The following is a 22,766-nucleotide window of genomic DNA, read 5'->3' as shown; positions in this document are numbered from 1 at the left end:
AATATTTTCCTATGTATAGAATAGATCTGTTAGCTTGAGACAGGTAGAGGGAGCTTTTGCTCTGCATTTAGTGAGTGTTACCCAATTTAGTGTATTTGGTGGTGACTTAATGCGTTTTCCATTTGTTAATGCTAATGTGTCCAGCACAAAATTTATCTCTCAAAAAGAAATCTCCAAAGATACTAACTTGGAGTTGACCATTGGGATTTTCCAATGGAGTCTTGGCTTTTCGTGATCCAGTTCCTTTTTGTCTGAACCTTTTTTTTATGTTCAATTGTGCAATTAATTATATAATGACACACTCTGCTGTGTGGTGTTTTGATGCCGCGGGATATCTTGCTGATGTTTTATAAAGGGTGGGACAGACCAGATGGAACCTATTTTCTAGACAATTAGCTTTCTTTCTACATTCTTTTTGTCAAAACCAAACTGCATTTATTCGATTTCATTCTGTTTTAGGTCTTTACAGACATTGAATTGTGTCAGATTTCTCATTAAGTTTCATCCAACAGCAAGTGGCAGAGGTGATGCATTTCTCATCCGCATTCAATTCTGCTCAGCCTACACTTGCGGTTAACATGCCAAAGAAATCTCAACTTTCAACTGTGGACATGTAACAGGCTAGAGACTGGTGGGTGGAGCAATTGCCTTAGTGGGACTCTGGAGATTGTTGCCTAGATTGAGTAACTAAGTTTTTAAAGGACTTTGAAGAATTTTGTTTTTTAAGTGAAATATGGTATGTGCTTTACTGGCTGACCTGTTCTGTTTCTGAACAATTTGATATTTTGCATGTCCTAGATGATCAAATCTGTGCCTGTAGTGAAAATTTTCTAGAATGGTACATAATTGACAAACGGAATCACTCTTCCTGCTTGTATGAGCACATGTTCATATTCATTCACCTATATGTTGAATGTCCGGCAATTAGAGCTCTTGTGATGGTAAAATTTTGGAAGTGTCTGACTTGTGACTTGACTAAAATTTTAAAAATGTAAAAACAAGAAAGGGCCAATGTGATTTGGGAGTCAGCTGACCAAAGGGACTTTGTATATTGTATTAGTATACTAAGCGGCTTATAATTTAACAGCCTGGTCTAAATTGCTTTTTGCTCTGAGCTGTGGTGCCGCAAAACTGCTGTGCTCAAAAGTATGTTTGATCCATCAAAGGACATGCAGGTGGCTGATCCATCTATAGAAACCTGAGCAGATGTACTGTGTTGGTGGAAATTTAATGTTTTAATTGCACTACGTGCATCTCCTAGATGCAAGTGCAGGACTACAGACCAAATGCTGAAAAGTGAGGGTAGGTTGCGTGGATTTTAAGCTGGCACAGACACAGTTGGCCAAATGGCCCTCCTTTTTTCCCCCTGCGCTGTAAACTTTAAGAGCAATAACTGGGGATGGACTTTGGTTAGTTTCAATCTTGGTCTCAAATCCTTTGCATTCTTTGGTTTACACATGTGATCACAACACTTTATGGCGATCACAATCAATAGGAATTAAAGTTTGTTTCTGGTGGTGGAAATGTTTTTTCATTTTCTGTCATACAGTAGAATTGAACTGAGTATATTGTTTGTTGGGCATACTTTCCCCACAACAAATAATTTTATTGGTTGTGGACTTGGTGCCAAATGTTTTGTTTTCAAATAAACCTTTTTGAGTCCGTGTTCCCACTGATCAATCATGCCCAATCGATCATTTATTGGATTGATTTGAAGCCAGAGATTTGTTCATTAGCTTCAAAACTGGCTAAAACACGATTTAGAATCTGTGTGGGTCCCAGATTGACTTTGATACAAGGGCAGTGGAACCAGAGAAGGCCAAATAGCAGCATTTAAACTGGCAGCTTTTGTGGATGCCAGGTTCTTGGGAGAAGAATTGTCCTCTCCAGGCCTTGGGTTTCAGCTTGCGTGTGTTTTTGAAATATTTTAACATCATAGCAATAGAATTATTTGAATAATGGAAGTGTTAATTTAAAATTGAACATTTCCACTTGCCCTTCATTCCCTCTTCTCATCTCTCCAGTTATTTTGAGTTTGAGTATATATTTTGCTAAAAGGTCAAACTGTTCTTAATGTATCATTTTATAATGCAATATGTTTTCCCCTATTGAAGGAGAAACTTTGCAATTGCCAGCAGCCTGGAAATTGAGCAGAGTTAGAGGTTGCCTTTTAATTCCTCCATGCTTTTGTTCAAGGTCTGATTAAGGATGTGAGTGTGGACTTGGAGTGAGAAAGTAATGATCTGGGTGAGGTGTTTTAATTCGTTTGGCAATGGCAAACGTGACAGGTTGGGGGAAAACAGGCATTTGAGCATTTTAGGTTGGCTTACTTGGATTTTGAATGGGATGGAAAAGAGAGGAGTGGGTTTGAGTGGAGGGCAGAAGATAACAGGAATAGGATTAGCTGGAGATGGGAGTAACTTTGGGCAGGGTGCAGGGGTGAGAAGAGTGGGGTTGGGGATGAAGGTGTGGAAGTAAAAAAAAAATCCCCACATTAAAAGGCATAGTCTAATTTGATCAGTGCTATTAACACCATGATACAGATTTTTATTTCATGTTTGTCCTTTTTATCTTCCCCACCCTCCCCTCCACCAACCAAAACCTTTTGTTCCGAGTTGTGCCATTCATTGGGGAGAAGCTGGGACTGTCCATGTTTATGAAAAGAGTTTCAGAAGAAACATACACAAAGCAATTTTGTATTTTGAAACATGGCAGGCAGGGAGTGAGATTGCTGTCTAAACAAAACCTATGCTGGTTGTATCAGACGGCACTCCCAAAATTTGGGGCTAATTGAAAAATAAAGGAGTGAACAAAAACTTCAAACCCCATAATTATTTGAGGCAAATCATCATCACCTTAGTCAAACTCCAGCATAAAAATAGCATTTGGATTTATAAGCAAATTTAGAACATGGAACAGTACAGGCCCTTTAGCCCTCAATGTTGTGCCGAGCTATGTTCAATCCCAAGATCGAGCTATCTCCTCCCTATAATTCTGGTGTGCTCCATGTGCCTATCCAATAATCGCTTGAAAGTTCCTAAAGTGTCTGACTCCCTTATCACAGCAGGCAGTCTATTTCACACCCTAACCACTGAGTAAAGAATCTACCTCGGACATCCCTCCTATATCTCTCACTATGATCTTTATAGTTATGTCCCCTAGTAACAGCTACATCCACCCGAGGAAATTGTCTCTGTACATCCACTCTATCAATCCCTCTCATCTTATAAACCTCTAAGACATAGAACATAGAAAAACTACAGCACAAACAGGTCTTTCGGCCCCAGGTTGGGCTGATAATATCCCTGCCTACTAGACTTACCTATAACCCTCAATTCTGTTAAGTCCCATGTACTCATCCAGAAGTCTCTTGAAAAACTCTATTGAATTTGCCTCCACCTCTACCACAGCAGCTGAATCCACTGAAGTCAGTTATAATTTTCGAAGAGTTTGGTTTAATCTGTTAGGTACCTTTTTTAGCTTTTTATTTGGAATCTTTTCAAACAATTGTTGCAAAAGCTTAGATGGGAAATTCATTTGTGCAGTGCTAGATATAACTGCTCATTAATTTGGCTTGATAGGTGATGCACTTTAATATAATGGTGGTGACTTATTGGTGTTTAATTGCCATTGATTTGGTTATGTGCATCCTCTTGCACATTAGTATTCAAATTCCTTGAAGGTTCTCCATCAATTTCAGGATGAAGACTTTGCTTTAATTTATTAGCTAGCCAATTATGGAACCATGATGAAGAAAAATAAAAATTCATGATGTAGGTTGACCTGGTGTCTAAAGGACTTGGTCTGTGCATTCTGGCTCTACAATTTCTAGAATGTACAATTTCTAGAATGTACGTCAGTTTTAAGGAATTGCATAATTGAAGAATTGACCTAGATCAAGCCTTTAAACCCACAGATTCAGTTTGCTTCTCACATTGAGTTTTGAATCTTTAGCCAAGGTTTAGAAATTTGTGGAATTGTGTTTAATTTAACCTAGTCCAATGAGGGGTGCTCTCCATTCTGATTTGCTTGAACTCCTCCAAGTATTTTTAAAAATACTATGTTGAAGAGTGTCCCAAAGCAAAACTTTTGAAGTCAAATTCAGAAAAATTAGCTGTTTCAAAAAATGTATTGATACCTACTCAACAAAAGTGAAGGATTTACCTTATTTTTAGGACAGTCATTGAGAGTCTCTACCAGTTGTATGAGACAATTGGTAGCCGATTATTTCCAAAACAAATTGTGATACAAGGTGATCAGTATGTGAAATGCAGAGGAAGTGTGAGCATCATTTTTAGCATTGCAGTGTTTCTAACTGCAAGGCTGTTGGCTTCCATTAAGATCATACCATCTTGTGTAGCAAGTAGTGAAATTTAGACCTGCCAACACAAGCAAAGCTTTCTGGACAATCAAATCATCAATGAGGTAACCATTTCTGGTTGCCTTAGAGTAGCCAATCCATTAAATCATTTTCTTAGTTTTTTTATCTTGGGTGAACGGCTTGACTTTTGCCACTGCAAAATCCTTTCAATGTCAATAAGGCAAGTTGGCTGAACTGACTTGGAATGGACACATCGATTCACGACTTTATTGTTTTAGAGTAGTTTGTGTAAATGCTCTATCCAAATCTTTGTTTACAGTTCAATGTGCTCCTTTATCCTATTTGCATCCAATTACATTGCACAAACCTTTAGTTGCTGGTGGGTTGAGGGAAGGCGATTTTCTATTGGTCTACAAACAAGATATTGGCACCTATAGCAAATTTCCTACTCAAAAGCTGGACAAGTACTACCCAGCCTCTTCCTAATTGTAAGCATGTAGGTGGAATAAAGTAATATGTGGTGCCAACCTGCTTCTCAACTCAGTTCTGAATCCATCTGAGCCATTTGCATCTATATACCAGCTGAATGCCAGAGAAGTGGGTATAGCTGTCCTCTGCATTAAGGCAGCATTTGACTGGTATGGTGTTAAGTTAACCCAGCAAAACTAATCATATTATGAGGCCAGACCTTTTTTATGAGCTGGAGCCCTACCTAATCACAGGAAAATGTTTTGTGGTTATTGTGACCAAGTCATTGTGGCCTTAGTATGTTTCCATTAGTGTCCCAATGTAACATTTTTGACCCAACTCTCTCATCAATGATTTTTTTTCACTTCACATGAGACCACCTAATGGGTCTATTTCATGTTCAACACTCTTTCACATCTCCATTCTTTTGCCGCTCATGCCACTGTATAGCAGAATATGAACAAGTCTGTACTTGGGGAAATGAGTGGTAAATAATGACGCTTTCAAAATTAAACAGTCCAAACACTTCCACTGACCACCCTCCATGTGGAGAAGTCGACATTGTTACTAGTTACCTGACTCCCCTTTTCCAAATTCATCCTTGCTGCTATCTTTGAGAGCTTGACACTATTCAGGACAAAGTCTCTGATACCTCTGCATAAACTCTCTTCATGGTGTGGCTATAATTCCTTTTAGTTGTTCATGGGATGTGGGCATCACTGGCTGGGCCAGCATTTTATTGCCCATTCCCGAGGACAGTAAACTGTTGTGGATCTTGAGTTATGTATAGGCCCCACCAGGAAAGGGCAACCGATTTCCTTCCCTAGTGAGTCGGATGGGTTTTTATGACAATCGAATTGTGTGGCACAGTGTTGCCCCTCAGCGTTAAGGACCCAGATTCAGTTCTGGTCTTGTGTGAAGTTTGCTCATTCTCTCCATGTCTGCATGGGTTTCCTCCGGGTGCTCCAGTTTCCTCCCACAGTCCAAAGATGTGTGGGTTAGGTTGATTGATCGTGGTAAATTGTAACCTTAGTGTCGGGGGATTAGGAAGGTAAATGTGTGGGGTTATGGAGATGGGACCTGCGTGTGATTGTTGTTGGTGCAGGCTCAATGGATCAAATGGCCCCTTTTTCTGCACTGTAGAGATTCTGAATAGTCATCACTAGACGTTTAATTTCAGATTTTGAATTAAAATTTCACCATCCGCTGTGGTGGGATATGAACCTAGGTCCCCAGAGTAATACCCTGGGTCTCTAGATTACTAGTTTAGTGACAATATCACAATGCCAGCAACTGCCTGTAATATCATGCATACTATCAGCAAGTTGCCAATTTTACTCAACAGCTCCTCCCAGCCCTGTGCCTTTAGCCACCCGAGGAAAATAAGCACAGTGACAGAAAATGCTGGAAAATCTCAGCAGGACTGATGGCATCTGTGGCGAGAGAACCAAACCAATGTTTTGAGTCAGGATGACCCGAGACTCAGCATTAGCTCTATTCTCTTCACGGATGCTGTCAGATCCATTGAGATTTTCCAGTGGTTTTGTTTCAGGTTCCAGCATCAGCAGTAATGTGTTATTCTAATATAATCACCTTCAAGCCTGAATGTTCTGATTTGTGCACATTGCTGTTTTCTCCTCATCACTATTTGCTGGAACTACTATTGTAGAAATCATAACCTACAGTGCAGAAGGAGGCTACTCGGCCCATCAAGTTTGCACCGACAACAGTCCCATCCCAAACCCTATCTCTGTCACCCCACACATTCACTCTGCTAATCCCTCTAAACTACACATCCTGGGACACAGGGCAATTTAACATGACCGATCAACGTAACCCACACATCTTTGGGAGGAAAGCAGAGCACCCAGAAGAAACCCACGCAGATATGGGGAGAATGATCAAACTCCACACAGTCACCCAGGTCCCTGGAGCTGTGTGACATGGTGGCACTCCCCCAGCAGTTCATGAAGCATGCCCAATGCATCTCCTCTGGGTCCTGACAGTATAGTCCTCCATCGCAAGGCCATTTTGCAAGTAAATAAATACATCTCAATTCTTCGGTATCTTTGTTATAAATCATACCCAAGTTTGCAATTGGTGGTGTCATATATGTTGCATTTGTTATGTAAAGGATGGAATGCTGTCCTCATGTGCATCTCAATAGACAATTGGATTATTAAAGAAACTTTATTTTATAGATCTGGCAAACTGAAAGACTTACTGAAATAGTCCTGAAATTAACTTGGTCGTCTCCATATAATCTCTTTACTCCTAAGCAGTTTTGACAATTAGGTGCCAATACATAAGCAAAATACTGTGGATGCTGGGAATCTGTAATAAGAACACAATGCTGGGAATAATCAGCAGTGATGTGGAGATACCAGCATTGGACTGGGGAAAACACAGTAAGAAAGAACAGCTATTGGACTTTAACCTGGTGTTGTGAGACTTCTTGCTGTGAATACTCAGCAGGTTAGGGTTATAGAAACTGAGATCAGAAAACTGAAGGGTCATAAATCTGAAATAGTAACTCAATTTCTCCCCATGGATATTGCTTGATCTGTGTTTCTAGCATTTTCTGCTTTTTCTGATATTGATTAGTTAGGTAACCAGTTTGTAGCTAGTACATGTATTTTTAGCCTCATCCATTCCCTTCATAACAACAGAGGCAAACTACTTTAAGTATTCAGCATTCACGCAAGCCCTAATATGTGCATGCACACATGAAGAAACCCAACAGCTCAAAAGGTATGCTCAATCAGCTGAATGGGATCTCGACTGACAGCTTAAAATATCCAGCTCACTTTCCTGACGCACATTCTTTAAACACTTTTTGTTGTTCCTTCTCATATGTAAACGAAGAAATCATAGTTTAAGTAGTGTCTGTGAGAAGATGCTAGCAGAACTTTAACTGTTGCAAGAACAAAAGTTGTACACCCAACTTTTTTATTCTGTATTTGCAGGTGTAGGATTTGTTTCCCACGCCTCCCCCCACTCTCATTGCTGATTCCAGTTTTTTTTAAAAGCTTCATTGGCAGAGGAATGTGCTTAATGCTTGACTTCAAAGCAACAAATGGAATTTTGCAATCTTTGTTTCTCTTTAATCCCCATACTGCTGCTAGTTGCAGAGAAATGATGGCTTCCTGGGCTCTGTATGCTTTCAGCACTTTCATTTTTCATGCATGTTAGAATTGTAATCCCTACTGCGCAGAAGGCGGCTATTCAGCCTTTGTCTGCACCAACTCTCTCTCCCCCACCCTATCCCTATAACCCCACACATTTGCCATGACTAATCCATCTAACCTACACATCTTGGAGCACTTGAGGGTGAATTTAGCTTGGGTAATCCACCTACTGGCACATTTTTGGACTGTAGGAGGAAACTTATGCAGACATGGAGAATGTGCAAACTCCAAATAGACAGTGACCCAAGGCTGGAATTGAACCCAGGGCTTTGGCGTCTTGAGACAGTAGTGCTAATCGCTGTCTTTTTTTATTAATTTTCTTAAAATTTGTTTATATATTGAATATTAAATTGGACATGTCAGCAATTGATTCCTAGTGGCTTAGACGAAAGAATTTTGGTGACTTGAATTTCATTTTCCACATAACTGTTCACTTGTCCCACTCCAACTGACTTGGACTTGAGCAAAATATTCTTTATTCTTTATCTCTGACTTATTTGACTTTGTGCTTTTTGTGTGATTGGACATCAAGTGGCAACTTGTCCTGACATCAATGAGGTTCTTGTTTTGATATTGAATAACCCTACTATACTTGGATAAAACAGAACTGAGTAATAATTTGCCAAGTAAATATGTGCAGTGACCATTGTTCCCTGGTATTATCATGCATCTCCTTGGAATTAGGGTGAGGTGGAGGAATGACCCTGTTTGTGTTAAGTTACTTAGTGGTCCCTTCAAAGAGAATTTTGTAGAGTCTTGGCTTTCGCCAAAGTTGGGCTCTGATCGCGATACTGTTTATTGCATTACCACACATCAAAGTAAATGAATGTTGTTTTTTCTTGTGTTGCTGTGTTTTTGCCTGACTAACTGCACAACAAAATAGAGTTTCATCTCTACACCTGAAAGTGCACTTCTAAAGGAAGTACCTCTCCATCTTAATAAAAGTCTGAATACTTTTGAGAGATAATAATCCCTATTCCTAGCTCCCAAATATTTTTAATGCTCACTTAACTTTTTGTTAGACTTGTTTGCCATCATGTTATATGGAGGGAATATGTTGGCCAATCTAAAAGTCCAAGATTATCTTCCTTGTGTTAAGGGAGAACCCAGTAACTAAATATTTTTTCTTGGAGAAATGATTTGAGGGGATTGAAGTTTATATTAAAAAGTAGTGGAGCATGTGTTGGGCACAAGAGGAAACCAGTGATTTATGTCTGAGCAGTACAGTAGTATTTTTGAAGTAAGAAGATTGGCAAATACAGATTTTAATCCTAAATAGTTTAAAAATGCCTAGATTTACTTTTCAACAAGAAAGCAACAGTGGTCACTGCTGACCTCCTGAGGTTGCCCTCATATTTAGTATTCTCTAAGGTTTTCCCCTCGTTGGTAGTTTAAATCTGGTGCCAATTCAAGGGATCACTTTAATATGCAACCATGATGTGAAGATGCCAGCATTGGACTGGGTGGGCACAGCAAGAAGTCTCTCAGCACCAGACTAAAGTCCAACAGGTTTATTTGGAATCACGAGCTTTTGGAGTGCTGTTCCTTCATCAGGTAAGCTGTTCATCTGACGAAGGAGCAGTACTCCAAAAGCTCATGATTCCAAACAAACATGTTGGACTTTAACCTGGTGCTGTGAGACTGCTTAATATGCAACAGCAGTGATGATAGCTAGCTGGTAAGTGGTCAATCACACTGTGTTCAAGCACACAGCAAACCAAGTTTAAACACACTTGGTTTAAAAACTTACAGATAGCATCCTACTAAGATGAGCTAAAATGAAGAAATATTAAGTTCCTTTTTTGAAAAACGCAGATTTTTTATCATAAAAGAAACTTGGCATTCTGCAAACCTAAAATTAACCTTGCAGAATTAGTGAGGGTGTTTAGCAATAATTATGATGTTGGAATGTGATTTTAAAAACCTATGAACTCATTCAACAATGGGTTTTGCAGCAAGACTAATTGCATGTAAGTGAGCGTTTGATCAATTCCATTGATTCACTTCTTCTAGGTGTCTCAACTGTGCACTCTCTAGAGAAGTCTAGCATCACTGATTACAATGTCTGGATTTCCATGTTATTCTGTATGTGATGGATCCCAGGAATTGCTGTCAGTTTCAATGCAATAATGGTTGTAAATGTTTAGCCACCTGGCCACAACAATCTCTGGGTTAATTTTCTTCCAGATGACATGAACTTGAAGCCCTTTTTCTTGTGTCGTGTTTTATAATGATGCTGTACCTCCCGCATGTGATTGCTTTCCTCTGTACTTCCCGATTTTGGAGCATTCATTTAGTATGTAGTGTCATGTCCTGAGTGAGCAGATTCAGGATCTTATGGAAAGTAGAATCTCAACTGTCAATACAGTGCAGTAAAAAGTCTGACAACACCAGGTTTTAGTCCAACCTATTTATTTGATAATATACTCACTAGCTTTCGGGGTTACCCCCTTCGTCAGGTGAATGGAGAGTTCTGGCCTCAGACAGAGCATATAAAGCACAGACAGTTTAGAGATTACTGATTAAAATGCGAATCCTTACACCTAACCTGCTGTTCAAGACCTGAAGTGGCTGATAATGTGAGTGGAAGGAGCACTGATCACAGTTTAAAGAGATGTGTATTGTCTCCAGACAGTACAGTAAGTGAGGTTTTGCAAACCCAGGCAAGTCATGGGGGTTACAGATAGTGCGACATGAACCCAAGATCCCTGTTGAGACCGTCCTCATGTCCTCTTTAGGTCTCAACAGGGATCTTGGGTTCATGTCGCACTATCTGTAACCCCCATGACTTGCCTGGGTTTGCAAAACCTCACTTACTGCACTGTCTGGAGACAATACACATCTCTTTAAACTGTGATCAGTGTTCCTTCCACTCACATTATCAGCCACTTCAGGTCTTGAACAGCAGGTTAGGTGTAAGGATTCGCATTTTAATCAGTAATCTCTAAACTGTCTGTGCTTTATATGCTCTGTCTGAGGCCAGAACTCTCCATTCACCTGACGAAGGGGGTAACCCCGAAAGCTAGTGAGTGTATTATCAAATAAATAGGTTGGACTAAAACCTGGTGTTGTCAGACTTTTTACTGTGTTTACGCCAGTCCAACGCCGGCATACCCACATCATGAATACAGTGCAGCACAGACAACTGCTGTGCTGCCAGATTTTGGGCAGGGTGGGTTTCAGTTTAACATCATTCACGTGGGTGTGCGTCTTGTGGAAAGTTCTTCTGATCCCCAAAGTTAATGTGAAAATTTGTGGTTGTTGGAAATTTGAAATGTAAATTTGCATAATTGGGCAGCACAGTAGCACTGTGGTTAGCACTGCTGCTTCACAATTCCAGGAACCTGGGTTTGATTCCTGGTTTGGGTCACTGTCTATGTGGAGTTTGCATGTTCTCCTTGTGTCTGAGTGGGTTTCCTCCAGGTGCTCCAGTTTCCTCCCACAGTCCAAAGATGTGCGGGTTAGATTGATTGGCCATGCTGAAATTGCTCCTTAGTGTCCTGCGGTGCTTAGGTTCGAGGGATTAGTGGGTAAAATATGTAGGGATATGGGGATAGGGCCGGGTGGGATTGTGGTTGGTGTAGACTCAATGGGCCAAATGGCCTCTTTCTGTACTGTAGGGTTTCTATGATTCTGTAGTATTGGTGGGAAAATGTATTAAAGTTTTAGGTTTAATCAGACCTGGAAAATGTTCATCTAATGACAAGTTAATCTTCTCTCGCATCTGGAATGATGTGGAGATGCTGGTGTTGGACTGGGCTGGGCAAGTAAGAAGTCTCAGGTTAAAGTCCAACAACTTTATTTGGAATCACAAGCTTTCAGAGGGCTGCTCCATCGTTAGGTGAGTGGAGTCCACTTGTGATTCAAATAAACCAATTGGACTTTAACCTTGTTTCAGGAACTTCTTGTGCAAAATAGCTGTTTTAACAAAAATGACCTATTTCTCTTTTGTGCTTCACTTTCCCAAAGAGTGCTACAACATGTGGATTAAACCTATCAATGTAGTAGCAGACAGTGATTTTGTTTCAGTTGTTCTAAGTGACTGGATGTGAGTTAGACGCTTTCTCGTTGTGTGGGAATTCTGTCTGTTTTGCTATTTTGCTTGTGTTGAACTAGAATGTGAATTCAGTATCCATTTGCAGCACAGGCAGGGGGAGATTGTGTCCACCAAACTGAATTGCAATTCTCCATTTTTTTTTTTATAAATATAATTTGCTATTAAAAGTTGTAAGCATTTAAATAAAATGCCCTGAATGAATACGTGGTAACAAAACCAGGTATTGTGATGTTTCATTGAAGATTCAACCTATTGTGTTATGAGTCAGATTTTGAAATTTATTTGGTGTGTATTCTTTAATATGATCGGGTCCTTAGCAAAATGTTACTTTCAGAGCAAACTCTCAAGGATTGCAGATATTGGTTGTAAGCAAGCAGTTACCTAATATAAAATATTTTCACAGGAAGTTGCAAGATTTTTTGACACCAAGCACAAAGATCACTATAAAGTCTATAATCTTTGCAGTAAGTATGTCTTTTGGAATTTTTTTAAAATTGGAGTAAATCTACTTGGGGAAATCTTGAATTATATACGAAGTTAGGGGGGTGGTAACGAGGGAGAAACGGATCAACCCAAACATTGTTTCCTCTTGCGTATTGGGTGGGATTCTCCCATGGCCTCACTGACTGACAGGTTCAATGGTGTGTGGGAGTGAGGATTTGGCAGGAGTCCAAGAATTGGTTTTACACTGATGTGAATTTTCTATGGGATCTTGTGGTGCCCACCACAGCAGAACAGCAAAACCACTGACTAGGGTGAAGCAGATTTGCAGTCCACTAATGGGATGCACATGAAGGCCGGACCTGACTCTCTTTTCCCTTCCCCATTTTAAGGTAGCACAGTGATTAGCATTGCTATCTCACAGTCCCAGAGACCCGGGTTCGATTCCTGGCTTGGGTCACTATCTGTGTGGAGACTGCATGTTCTCCCCATGTCTGCATGGGTTTCCTCTGGGTGCTCCAGTTTCTCCTCAGTTCAAAAGACATGCTGGTTAGGTGCATTGACCATGCTAAATTTTCCCTCGATGTACCTGAGCAGGTGCCAGACTGGCAACGAGGGGATTTTCACAGTAACTTCATTGCAGCCTACATGTGACACTAATAAATAAACTTTTTAAACAATGGAAAAACATGATAGTCTAGGTCAATGTGGCATACAGAAATCTGGTTTGCTGCCTGCAGAGTATAAGATGTAGGCCACCAGCAACCCTGGAACACCACGGCAGTGTGTGTGGGTGATTGGGGGTTGCGGGCGGGGGTGGTGTGGGTGGTGTCCAGATTCAGTGACATCAAGCAGGTCATCTTCCAGCCTCCAGGGTTCCCGGAGAGCATCTTTTTCAGGAAGTCCATATTCTTCCTTCAGTGATGTTTGGTGCCATTTGCCCACCACGGAATATAGCACTAAACCTCTGGGTGTATAATTTGAGGTTGGGGCCCAGAGATAGGAAACCTGGTCATATCAGCCTCTTGCAATGGGGAGCATTCCTTTTATTCTGCCCCACTTTCCTTGCCATGGGATTTAGATCCAATATGGGAAGATTCCACTCGATTGTAAGCAAATTTGGTTATTGTGGTGTAATTGGTGATAATTTAGTTGAGGACAGCAAATCATAAGGCGCATTAATTGGGTCATATTTATTTTTTGTACATGACAAAAGGTATATTTGTAACCAAATTAAAAGTCTTCATATTTTTGTCAAAAGCTAACTTGCTCAGCCACAATAATAACTTGGGAATGAACCTGACTCTCTATTTGCAGAAAAACCTAAATTTCCTCTCAGTTTTTAATTTGGCTAGCTCTTGGGGGGGAAAGCTCACCTAGCTTCGGAATTTAAACAACTCCAAACAATGTTAATGATGACAAAACAACTCTAGACTGACTAGAAAGATTGTTCTAGGTTCTGATAGAACAATTGTTCTAGCATTTGTAGGGTTTGGCCATTTGTATCTCTCTCAAATTGTGACCAATATGAATTAAATGCCATTGTATTCTGTTTAAAAATAAATTCTGTAGTGTTTCATATCATTTTTAGATGGTGCATCATCATATCTGGTAACAAATGCACAAATCATAACTTTTTGTAGTTTAAATCCCATTATCATTTTAATCAGCCTTGCTTGGGTCAATCATTTGCTCAAATCCATTGTACTCAGTTGTTCTGAGTAGACCCTGCTTGTGTTCATGTAAGACTCTCTCTCTCTTTTCCCCCCCACTCCCCCCCCCCCCCCCCCCAGGATTGGTAGAGGAAAGAAATGGATCACCATTTGAATCCTTTTAAAAATAGAAGTAGGCCCATCAGACACTTCAATGCCCTTTGACCAACACTATTCCATAACCCTTTGTTAATCAGACATCTATCAATTTCTACCTTTTTTAAACACACTCGATGAGCTTCCACTGCCCTCTGGGCTAGAGAATTCCAAAGATTCACACTCCTCTCTGAAAAGAGATTTCTCCTCATCCAATACTCCATTATAATTTGGTCAGGTTCAACTTCTAAAGGCCTGGATAGCATGAGCACCTGATAACATAAAGGAAAAAGTGGTGCTTTTCCAAGCACATCTTATCGAAAAAGAGAAGTGTAAATCCCATGGCTATTAATCTCTCTATTGACCTCTCCACAATATCAGTAAAATGTTGAAGTCACCTACCTAGTCACAACCTGCATGTGATACCACAGTTTTACCAGAACCACTGCTATCCAAGCTGCTTGATCCGAACATGGGCAGGAGAGTTCCCTGCCAGCAGGAAGATATAACTAGCTGCTTTGCATTGTATAGCAATTGTGCAAGTAGGGCATCACAGCCCTAGCATATTGAAATCAGCTCATGGAATTAGCCACCAATGAGTCCTAACTGAATCCAAAGACAAAACTTGTGATTGTCGGACAAACCCAAGGCATCCCTGCGGAAAACCAATATTCCTGGAATTTTCAGCTTCCACGTCCCTCAAGGTGGTGAGTGGAACTAGTGGATGATGAATTCGTTCCTGTTGGCCTAAAGTAGGACCTGGAAGTAGTGGGTAATAACCATGTCACAGAAGTGAAAAACATCCTGAAAAAGAAAAGAACCCACCATCTCCTCCTGGCACTCAAGAAGCACCATTAGCATTTTGGCAGGGTCACTCCCTGATTGGAGTCAACTGGAACAACCATATGGACACTGGCTAAAGTGAAGGGTGTATATTGTGCAATTTCCATTTTCTACTCAAAAGAAATCCTAGAATCATTACAGTGCAGAAGGAGGCCCATCAACCCTGCACTAACTACAATCCCACCCAGCTCTGTGACCCCATGTGTTTGCCCTGCTAATCCCCCTAACACTAAGGGACGATTTAACAAAGCCAATCCATCTAACCTGCACATCTTTGGACTGTGGGAGGAAACCAGAGCAAATCCATGCAGACACTGGGAGAATGTGTGGAGTTGGCAGAGTCACCCAAGGCTGGAATCGAATTTGGGTCCCTGGAGCTGTGAAACAGCAGTGCTAACCACTGCCTTCTGAACATCAACAAACAAAATGCTCAATACAGGAATCTAATGGAATGCTCCTCATTCACAGCTGTGACAACACTTGAAGCTTGACACCATCCATGGCAAAGTAGCCCACTTGGTCAGCCTTGTAATTGGGTTAAAAGTACACTCAACCTCCATTGGCACATTTGTGTCTTTTGCATATGCTACAGCAATTCAGCAGGTTTACTTGATAGCACTCTCCTCTCCTCTCCTGCGACCTCTATCACTAAGGAGGACAAGCAACAATGTTGTGTCAACATCCACATGCAAGTTTCCCTCCAGTTGAACATTTTGCTTTTGTGGTATCAGCATTCCTTCGTGGTCACTCTGGCTATAATCCCGGAAGGCTTCATCTATGTACGGGAGCACTGACAGCAGGGCTTCAGAGAGAAGGTTCACTGAAATGTCAGTCCAAATAGAATAGAACCACAAATGTGTCCTGGAGCACATCCTGAAGCTAATATTTTTAAACCAACATAATCAGAATAGTGAAATGCTGTTGAGATCAGTTGCATGTGAAGGGTTAATTTGGAACTGCTTAGTCAACTGTTGTCAAAATGAAATGTTTGAAGTGTAATCAGCCTTCTGGTTTGATCACAAATAAGAAAGCATAGTAAACAAAAATTACACAAACTTCTGAGTACTTTACCATAGTGGGATATTTAAGTAATGTTTGTCGCTGCATTTTCGTTATCTTTTTCCAATATTTTCCTGCCCTCTTTTTACTTATCTGCCTTGTTCTTGTGGCAACTTGTTGCAAATGGGCAACTCCTAGAGCAAGATGCAGATATGTTCTACCCCTAGAGTGTATATGATTTCAGATTCTGTGAATTGGAAAGGTGTGGCGTTGGATTTGGTTTTTCAAATACTTTGCACTGATCCAACAATGTACCACCATCCCCTTTTGAACAGAGTATACCAAGCTGTCCAATCTTAGTTCCATCTAAATATTAAAACCACACTTCCAAATCTAGACATCTGATTGCAGCGGGGTACTTAACAAATATTTATAGAACAAAGATTGAATCGGTCCACAAAGGTTTTTGAAATGTTGCTTACTGGTGATCTGCAAGATTCCTAAAGGACATTTGTGTACAGACTCCCTGATGTTTTGTATGGAAATGAGTGGCAATGGAGATTTGTGCAGGAGGCATGTGTCAATTACAGAAACTTCAAGTTTCAAACTAAGCCAAAGGTGAATGACTCCAGCAGCATCCTTTAAATCAAAAGATGAATCTTTACATCACATATCTTTTGGGCGATAGTCATCTTCCTGATGGGTGCATCATTACAGACAATGACTGTGCCTACTTTTCCAATCTGAAAACTTGCAGTTACGTTTGATGGAAATGAAACTGTTGCCAATGCTCCTTTCAATGCTTCTGGAATTGGTCGTTCAAATATCCACCCTCTTGCAAGAAGCTACTAGTTTGCTCAGACACTAAGGGGTTAATACAAAGAGACTGTAAACCCCCTAGTGATTACTCTCCAAGTTTTTCCTGAGGAGGATGCTGTCCAAAAATCCATTTATAAAACTCTGCAAAATTTAATGAGAAGATGCCAAGTAATCTGATACCAGAGGAATTCTGCTGCAGGCAGTCACAACACGCTGCACAGCCTTCTAATAAAGCTGGTATGAATAAAATGAAAATTGTACTGCCAACATTAAAGCTAATAGAGCATGTGTATTATGGGAGGGAAGGGAAGCTGGCCAATTCATTGAATTTCAGTTCACTAACCTTTTGTGACGTGATTTGTCAATTCTAGTTCACTAACCCCTGGTTCAGGATGTGATGGTGAACGTTTGCTTGTGTTCACACAATTGCCATTTATAAAGGAGCAGGTGCTCCAATTCGTAACTCCAAGTATTTTGAATGTCCATTGAGACTGCAAGTAAATTGCAAGGTTCTCCCAACACTCAGTTGTTTGCTGACAGTAAATAATTATTCCCTCCTGTATTTTCCTAGTTTTTTTTGGCTGAAGTTCCTGGAAGCACTTGAGCAAAATAATTCATTTTATCATTTTATGGCACAGAAGGAGTCCATGCTCTCCTTTTCTGTAGAGCAAACCAGTCAGTTCCATTTTTCTTGCTTGATTTCCTTAACCCAGCAAGTGTATTTCCTGTAAGTGCTCATCCAATTGCCTTTTGAAATCTCCTTATCCAAGAGGTGAAAGTAAAGATAGCCAAGTTCCAGGTATCCTCCCTTGCTACATAAAAGAAGTCCTTACATTTCCCCCCTTGCATCTCTTGCCTAAAGCCTTTTAAAGTCTGTATCTCTTGGTCCTTGTATCATTACGCTGGGAACAGTTTTCCTTCTCTATCTTCGTCAAATCACTCAATCATGCACACCTCTTATCAAATCTCATCCAGCTGCTTTTTACTCCATGGAGAAGCCTGGCTTCCCCTAGCTAAAGTTCTCCCTCTCTGAAGCCATTCTGGTAAATGTCCTCCTGCTCTCACAAGGGCCCTTGCATCTTTCCTCTAGTGTGGTGATAGAACAAATTCAATTCTTCTAGCCAGAGCTGTAAGAAGGTTCCAACAGCTTCCTGCATTTGTATTTGGTCTGTCTATTTCTGAAGCCATATACTATGTAAAGTGTACTCTCTCAATATGTCCTGCCACCTTTAAAAGGCTATGCACATGTCATTGATGCTCTGATCTTGCACACTCTTAGAGCAGTCTAGAATTGAGTTTATATAGTGCCTTTCCACCCATCCTGGCAAAATGCATTGTCACCTTGCAATTCTCTATATTTAAGTTCCACTTGTCACCTTTGTCTTCCCTTTCTACTAGCCTATCTGTCCAGTTGGAGGCAATTCAGATCACCGCATCCTTTTAAGCTTGGTATCATCAGCAAATGGAAATTTTACTCCACTCATTTATTTATATGTATAACAAGTATTTTTTTTAAAAAAGCAGTGGTCTAAGAACTGACACTTAATGAATACTACGGTCAATCCTCCTCTCGTCTGGAAAAAAAAATCACCCATTGCAACTCACTTTGTTTTGTCCTTGAGCCAATTTTGTTTTCTGAGTTGGCTGGAAAAAGTATTTTTTTTAATAACTCCAGATAAATTTTTTCAATGTTTAAAAGTTGGAGATCGTCTTGAATAAATTTGTTCCATTCTGAAAGTCTAGGAAACGTTATACTCAGATGTTGGGAGAGGACGAAAAGAGGAAACTATATTGCAATTATTGTGTTAACTCTTGTGCCATTAAGGTGGTAGCAAGAATTTAAGGAGAATGAAACTTGACAAGTGATGTCTAAAGATTCAATTGCCCCTCCATAACAGTGGGTTTAACATTTATTTCATAATTTCAATATCTGATTCTAACTGAGGTGTTTCTGTGGTAGGTGAAAAAGGCTACAATCCCAGATTCTTCCATTACAGAGTGGAAAGAGTTTTCATTGATGACCATAATGTGCCTGCTCTAGAGTAAGTTATTTATTTTGTTTATTTGAGGTCAAGGTTTTCTTGTTTAATCCTTGCATTGCCTTCTGGTATGAACACTTTGTAATGCTTTGTACATCAGGGACATGCTGAAATTTACAGCTAATGTTCGGGACTGGATGGCAGCTGATGAGAAGAATGTTATTGCGATTCATTGCAAAGGTGGTAAAGGTAGGAGACTTTTGGTTGAACAGTGGACGTTTTTACATGTTCAGATATTAATGGTTCTGCACCATGTCCTTTTCATGGCTGGATGGGGAGGGAATCGTAATTTTGTTTTATGCCCTCAATAAAGATTTTTTTTGTCTCCAATTACTTTAAGATCTGTTCCTGATCTAGGGAAATAACGGGCTATTCAGCCCCTTGAGTCTGTCCTCCCATTCAATTAATTCATTGCTGATTTACACCTCAACTCAATTTACACACATTTGACCTGCATATCTTTTACCCAATATTCATTTATCGGTCTCTGGATGTTGAATCAATTGACTTTTTTTTAAGTGTTTTTGGATGAAAATGTTCTAGATTTCCTCCACTCTATGGGTGGGGGGAAAAAGTAGTTCCTGCTCTTGCCAGTAAATAACTAAATCTAATTAACATAAATGATGATCTCAGCAGCCTGATGAGACTGAGGGTTAAGGAAGGCTGGCACTTAAACCATAGGTTGATTAGAACAAGTCCAATTACGTTTGACAAATTTATTGGCATTTAGGAATGTAACTAATAAAGTGGAACCAGTAGATGTAGTATATCTGGATTTCCAAAGGATATCCGATAAGATACTGCATAAAGTTAATTAGGTAAGATAAAGGCTCATGGAGTTGGGGGATATATGCTGGTATCAAGCTAAATGGAAAGGTAATCTGCAAAGAGAGATACAGGTTAAGTGAGTGGGTAATAAGGTGGTAGTGAATGGTTTATAATGTGGTGAAGCATGAATTTATTCCCTTTTGTATGAGTGAAGAATTTTTTAAGAAGGGGATGAGCCTTGTAAGTGTTGATATTCAAAGAAACTTGGCTGTGCTCATAGAATGCAGAAAGTTTAGCATTTGGATGCAGCAATCAATGAAAACAAATTGCATGTTTGTCTTGATTGCAGGCAGATTGAAGTACAATAAAAAAGCATCTCGTTATAATGGTACGGGGCTAGGATGAGACTACATCTGGAGTTTTAGCCTCTGCATTTAAGAAAGCATGTACTTGCATTGGAGGTTTACTAAGTTGGCCCTCAGAACAACCCAGTCATCCATGATGGGAAGCTGAGTAAATTAGGCTTGTATTCCCTGGTGTTTAGACAAATGAGGCAATTTCATTGAAACCTACAAAATTCTGAAGGAGTTTGATAGGATGGACACTGGACAGTTGTTTCCTTTGGTCAGGGAACCTAAAACATGGGCATGGTTTGTGAATAGGGGCTGCTGCTTTAGGATTAAGGTGAGAAGAAATTGCATTGCTCAAAGGATTGTGAACCTTTGAAATTTTCTACCCAAGAGGGTTGTGGATGTTACACTAGTCAATATATTTGAGACAGAATTTTGGGGTCTTGGGGAATGGATAGCAAAATGGAGTTGAAGCCCAAGATTATTGATGCTCCGGTTTCCCCCCCTCAGTCCAAAGATGTGCAGGTTGGGTGCATTGGTCATGCTAAATTGATCCTTAGTCTCCCAGGATGTGTAGGTTAGAAGGATTAGTGGGGTAAATACATGGGGTTAGGAGGATAGGACCTGGCTGAGATATAAAAGTAGGGAGGTCTTGCTGCAGCTATATAGGGCATTGGTGAGGCCACAGCTGGAGTACTGTGTGCAGTTTTGGGCGCCGCACCTGCGCAAAGATATTTTGGCCTTGGAGGGAGTGCAGAGGAGGTTTACTAGGCTGATACCGGAGTTGAGGGGGTTGAGCTATGAGGAGAGGCTGAATAAACTAGGCTTGTACTCGTTAGAGTTTAGAAGAATGAGGGGAGATCTCATTGAGACGTATAAGATGATGAATGGGATGGATAGGATAGAGGTGGAGAGACTCTTCCCGCTCAAAAAAGACAGTAGGACTAGGGGGCACAGCCTCAAGATAAAGGGGGGGTGGTTTAGAACGGAGTTGAGGAGGAACTTCTTCACTCAAAGGGTGGTGAATCTCTGGAATTCTCTGCCCATTGAAGTGGTGGAGGCTGCCTCGCTAAATATTTTTAAGACGCGGGTTGATGGGTTTTTGATAAGAGAGGGGATTAAGGGTTATGGGGAGAGGGTGGGAAAGTGGAACTGAGCCACGACAGATCAGCCATGATCTTATTGAATAGTGGGGCAGGCTCGAAGGGCTAGATGGCCTACTCCTGCTCCTATTTCTTATGTTCTTATGAGATGGTTGTTGATTGATGGGCTGAATGGCCACCTCCTGCACTGTGTAGGGATTTTATGATTCCGTGATGGTATTTAATGGTGGATCAGGATTGATGGGTGTATGGTTTGCTTCTATTTCTTGTGTTTTTTTGGGATGTTTTCCAGTGGATTTCTTAACATTTACTCTTCTGTAACATTCATTGAAAAGTGCTCAGATTTTTCCTGTGTGTATACTATTCAGTAAATGGGCAGAGTTAAGAGAATCTGGCAACAGTGCTTTTTAAAAAAAAAGGAATAATCCACTCTATTCTTTATGATGCTGCAAATTGAGAGGTTCCAAGGTGGGAATATAAACCTATTTACAGTCTGTGGTAGGGTGACTTCTATTTGAACACCCTTGAAGTACTTCATTGTCAAGTTCTTTGCAATCAATGTTCTGAGGCTGTGAAAGGTGCTACATAAATGCAAGTTTTTCTTTTTGCTATCAAGCTCTTAAGACTGCAGGAGAGGGAAGGTGGTGGAATTGCTAATGTGATTATGTTTGGGGATGTGGGAGAAAGGAAGGTCACAGTTCAAATGAGTTAAACAGGTTGTAGACCACTTGTTTTTAGATTGGGTGGAAGAGGGAGTGCTTGATTTCAGTTGGGGGACTGGGGTGGGGGGAGAGAGCGTGTGAGAAAAGTCTGTTGGTATGAAATGAAGATTATAGATAATTTCTGAAAGATGGAATCATTCTGTGAACTAGATTCAGTGGGGAATACTGGGCTTGTGGAGGCTAAATGTAACTGGTTACTTTGGGGACGATAGTCTGATTTGGTCAGTTGAAAAGTCCAAATGTTCTTTAATATGCTGCCAAATATAAAATGTCAAGGCTGATATTGTAAATATCACTTTTCAATGGGGAACGTCACAAACAACAATGGACAGCTTTATCATGCTCCACACAACCTGCTGGTGGACTTTTCTGCCCAAATAATTCTGTAGAGGTCATGGAGTATTGAGAAATTGATGGATTTAAGTGACCAAAGACAAAAGTACAGCACAGGCCCTTTGGCCCTCCAAACCTGTAATGATCATGATGCCCTAAGTAAACTTAAAAAAAAAACTTCTGCCCTTTGTCCATACTCTTCTATTCCATCCCTATTCATGTACCCATTCAGATGCCTCTTTAAATGTTGGTAATGTGCCTGCTTCCACCATCATCTCTGGCAGTGCATTCCAGGCACCCACCACTCTCCGTGAAGAACTTTACCTGCACCTTCCTTAAACTTTCCCTCTCTCACCTTGGATCTGTATCCCCTTGTACTTGACACTTCCACCCTAGGATAAAGCGTCTGCCTATCCACTCTGGTCTATGCCTCTAATTTTGTGGATTTCTGCCTTTCCAGTGAAAACAATCCTAGTTTATTCAATCTCCTCATGGTCAACATCCTGA

General features: G+C 40.5%; 1 protein-coding gene across 4 annotated transcripts in view; it reads left to right on the top strand.

Moving 5' to 3' along the window:
• Positions 1 to 22,766, top strand: part of tpte (transmembrane phosphatase with tensin homology) — a 75,518-nt gene that overhangs the window by 38,717 nt on the left and 14,035 nt on the right. For all 4 annotated transcript variants that reach the window (XM_080197504.1, XM_080197505.1, XM_080197506.1 and 1 more), the window contains 3 exons: positions 12,438 to 12,498; positions 18,905 to 18,986; positions 19,084 to 19,172. In XM_080197504.1, the coding sequence (XP_080053630.1) occupies positions 12,438 to 12,498; positions 18,905 to 18,986; positions 19,084 to 19,172 (232 nt within the window). The remainder of the gene's footprint in view (positions 1 to 12,437; positions 12,499 to 18,904; positions 18,987 to 19,083; positions 19,173 to 22,766) is intronic.

This window comes from Carcharhinus amblyrhynchos, chromosome 10, assembly GCF_965287045.1.
Source record: "Carcharhinus amblyrhynchos chromosome 10, sCarAmb.v2.hapA, whole genome shotgun sequence".
Classification (NCBI taxonomy): domain Eukaryota; kingdom Metazoa; phylum Chordata; class Chondrichthyes; order Carcharhiniformes; family Carcharhinidae; genus Carcharhinus; species Carcharhinus amblyrhynchos.
Note: the sequence above shows the minus strand (reverse complement) of the source record. Positions and strands in the feature narration are given on the sequence as shown.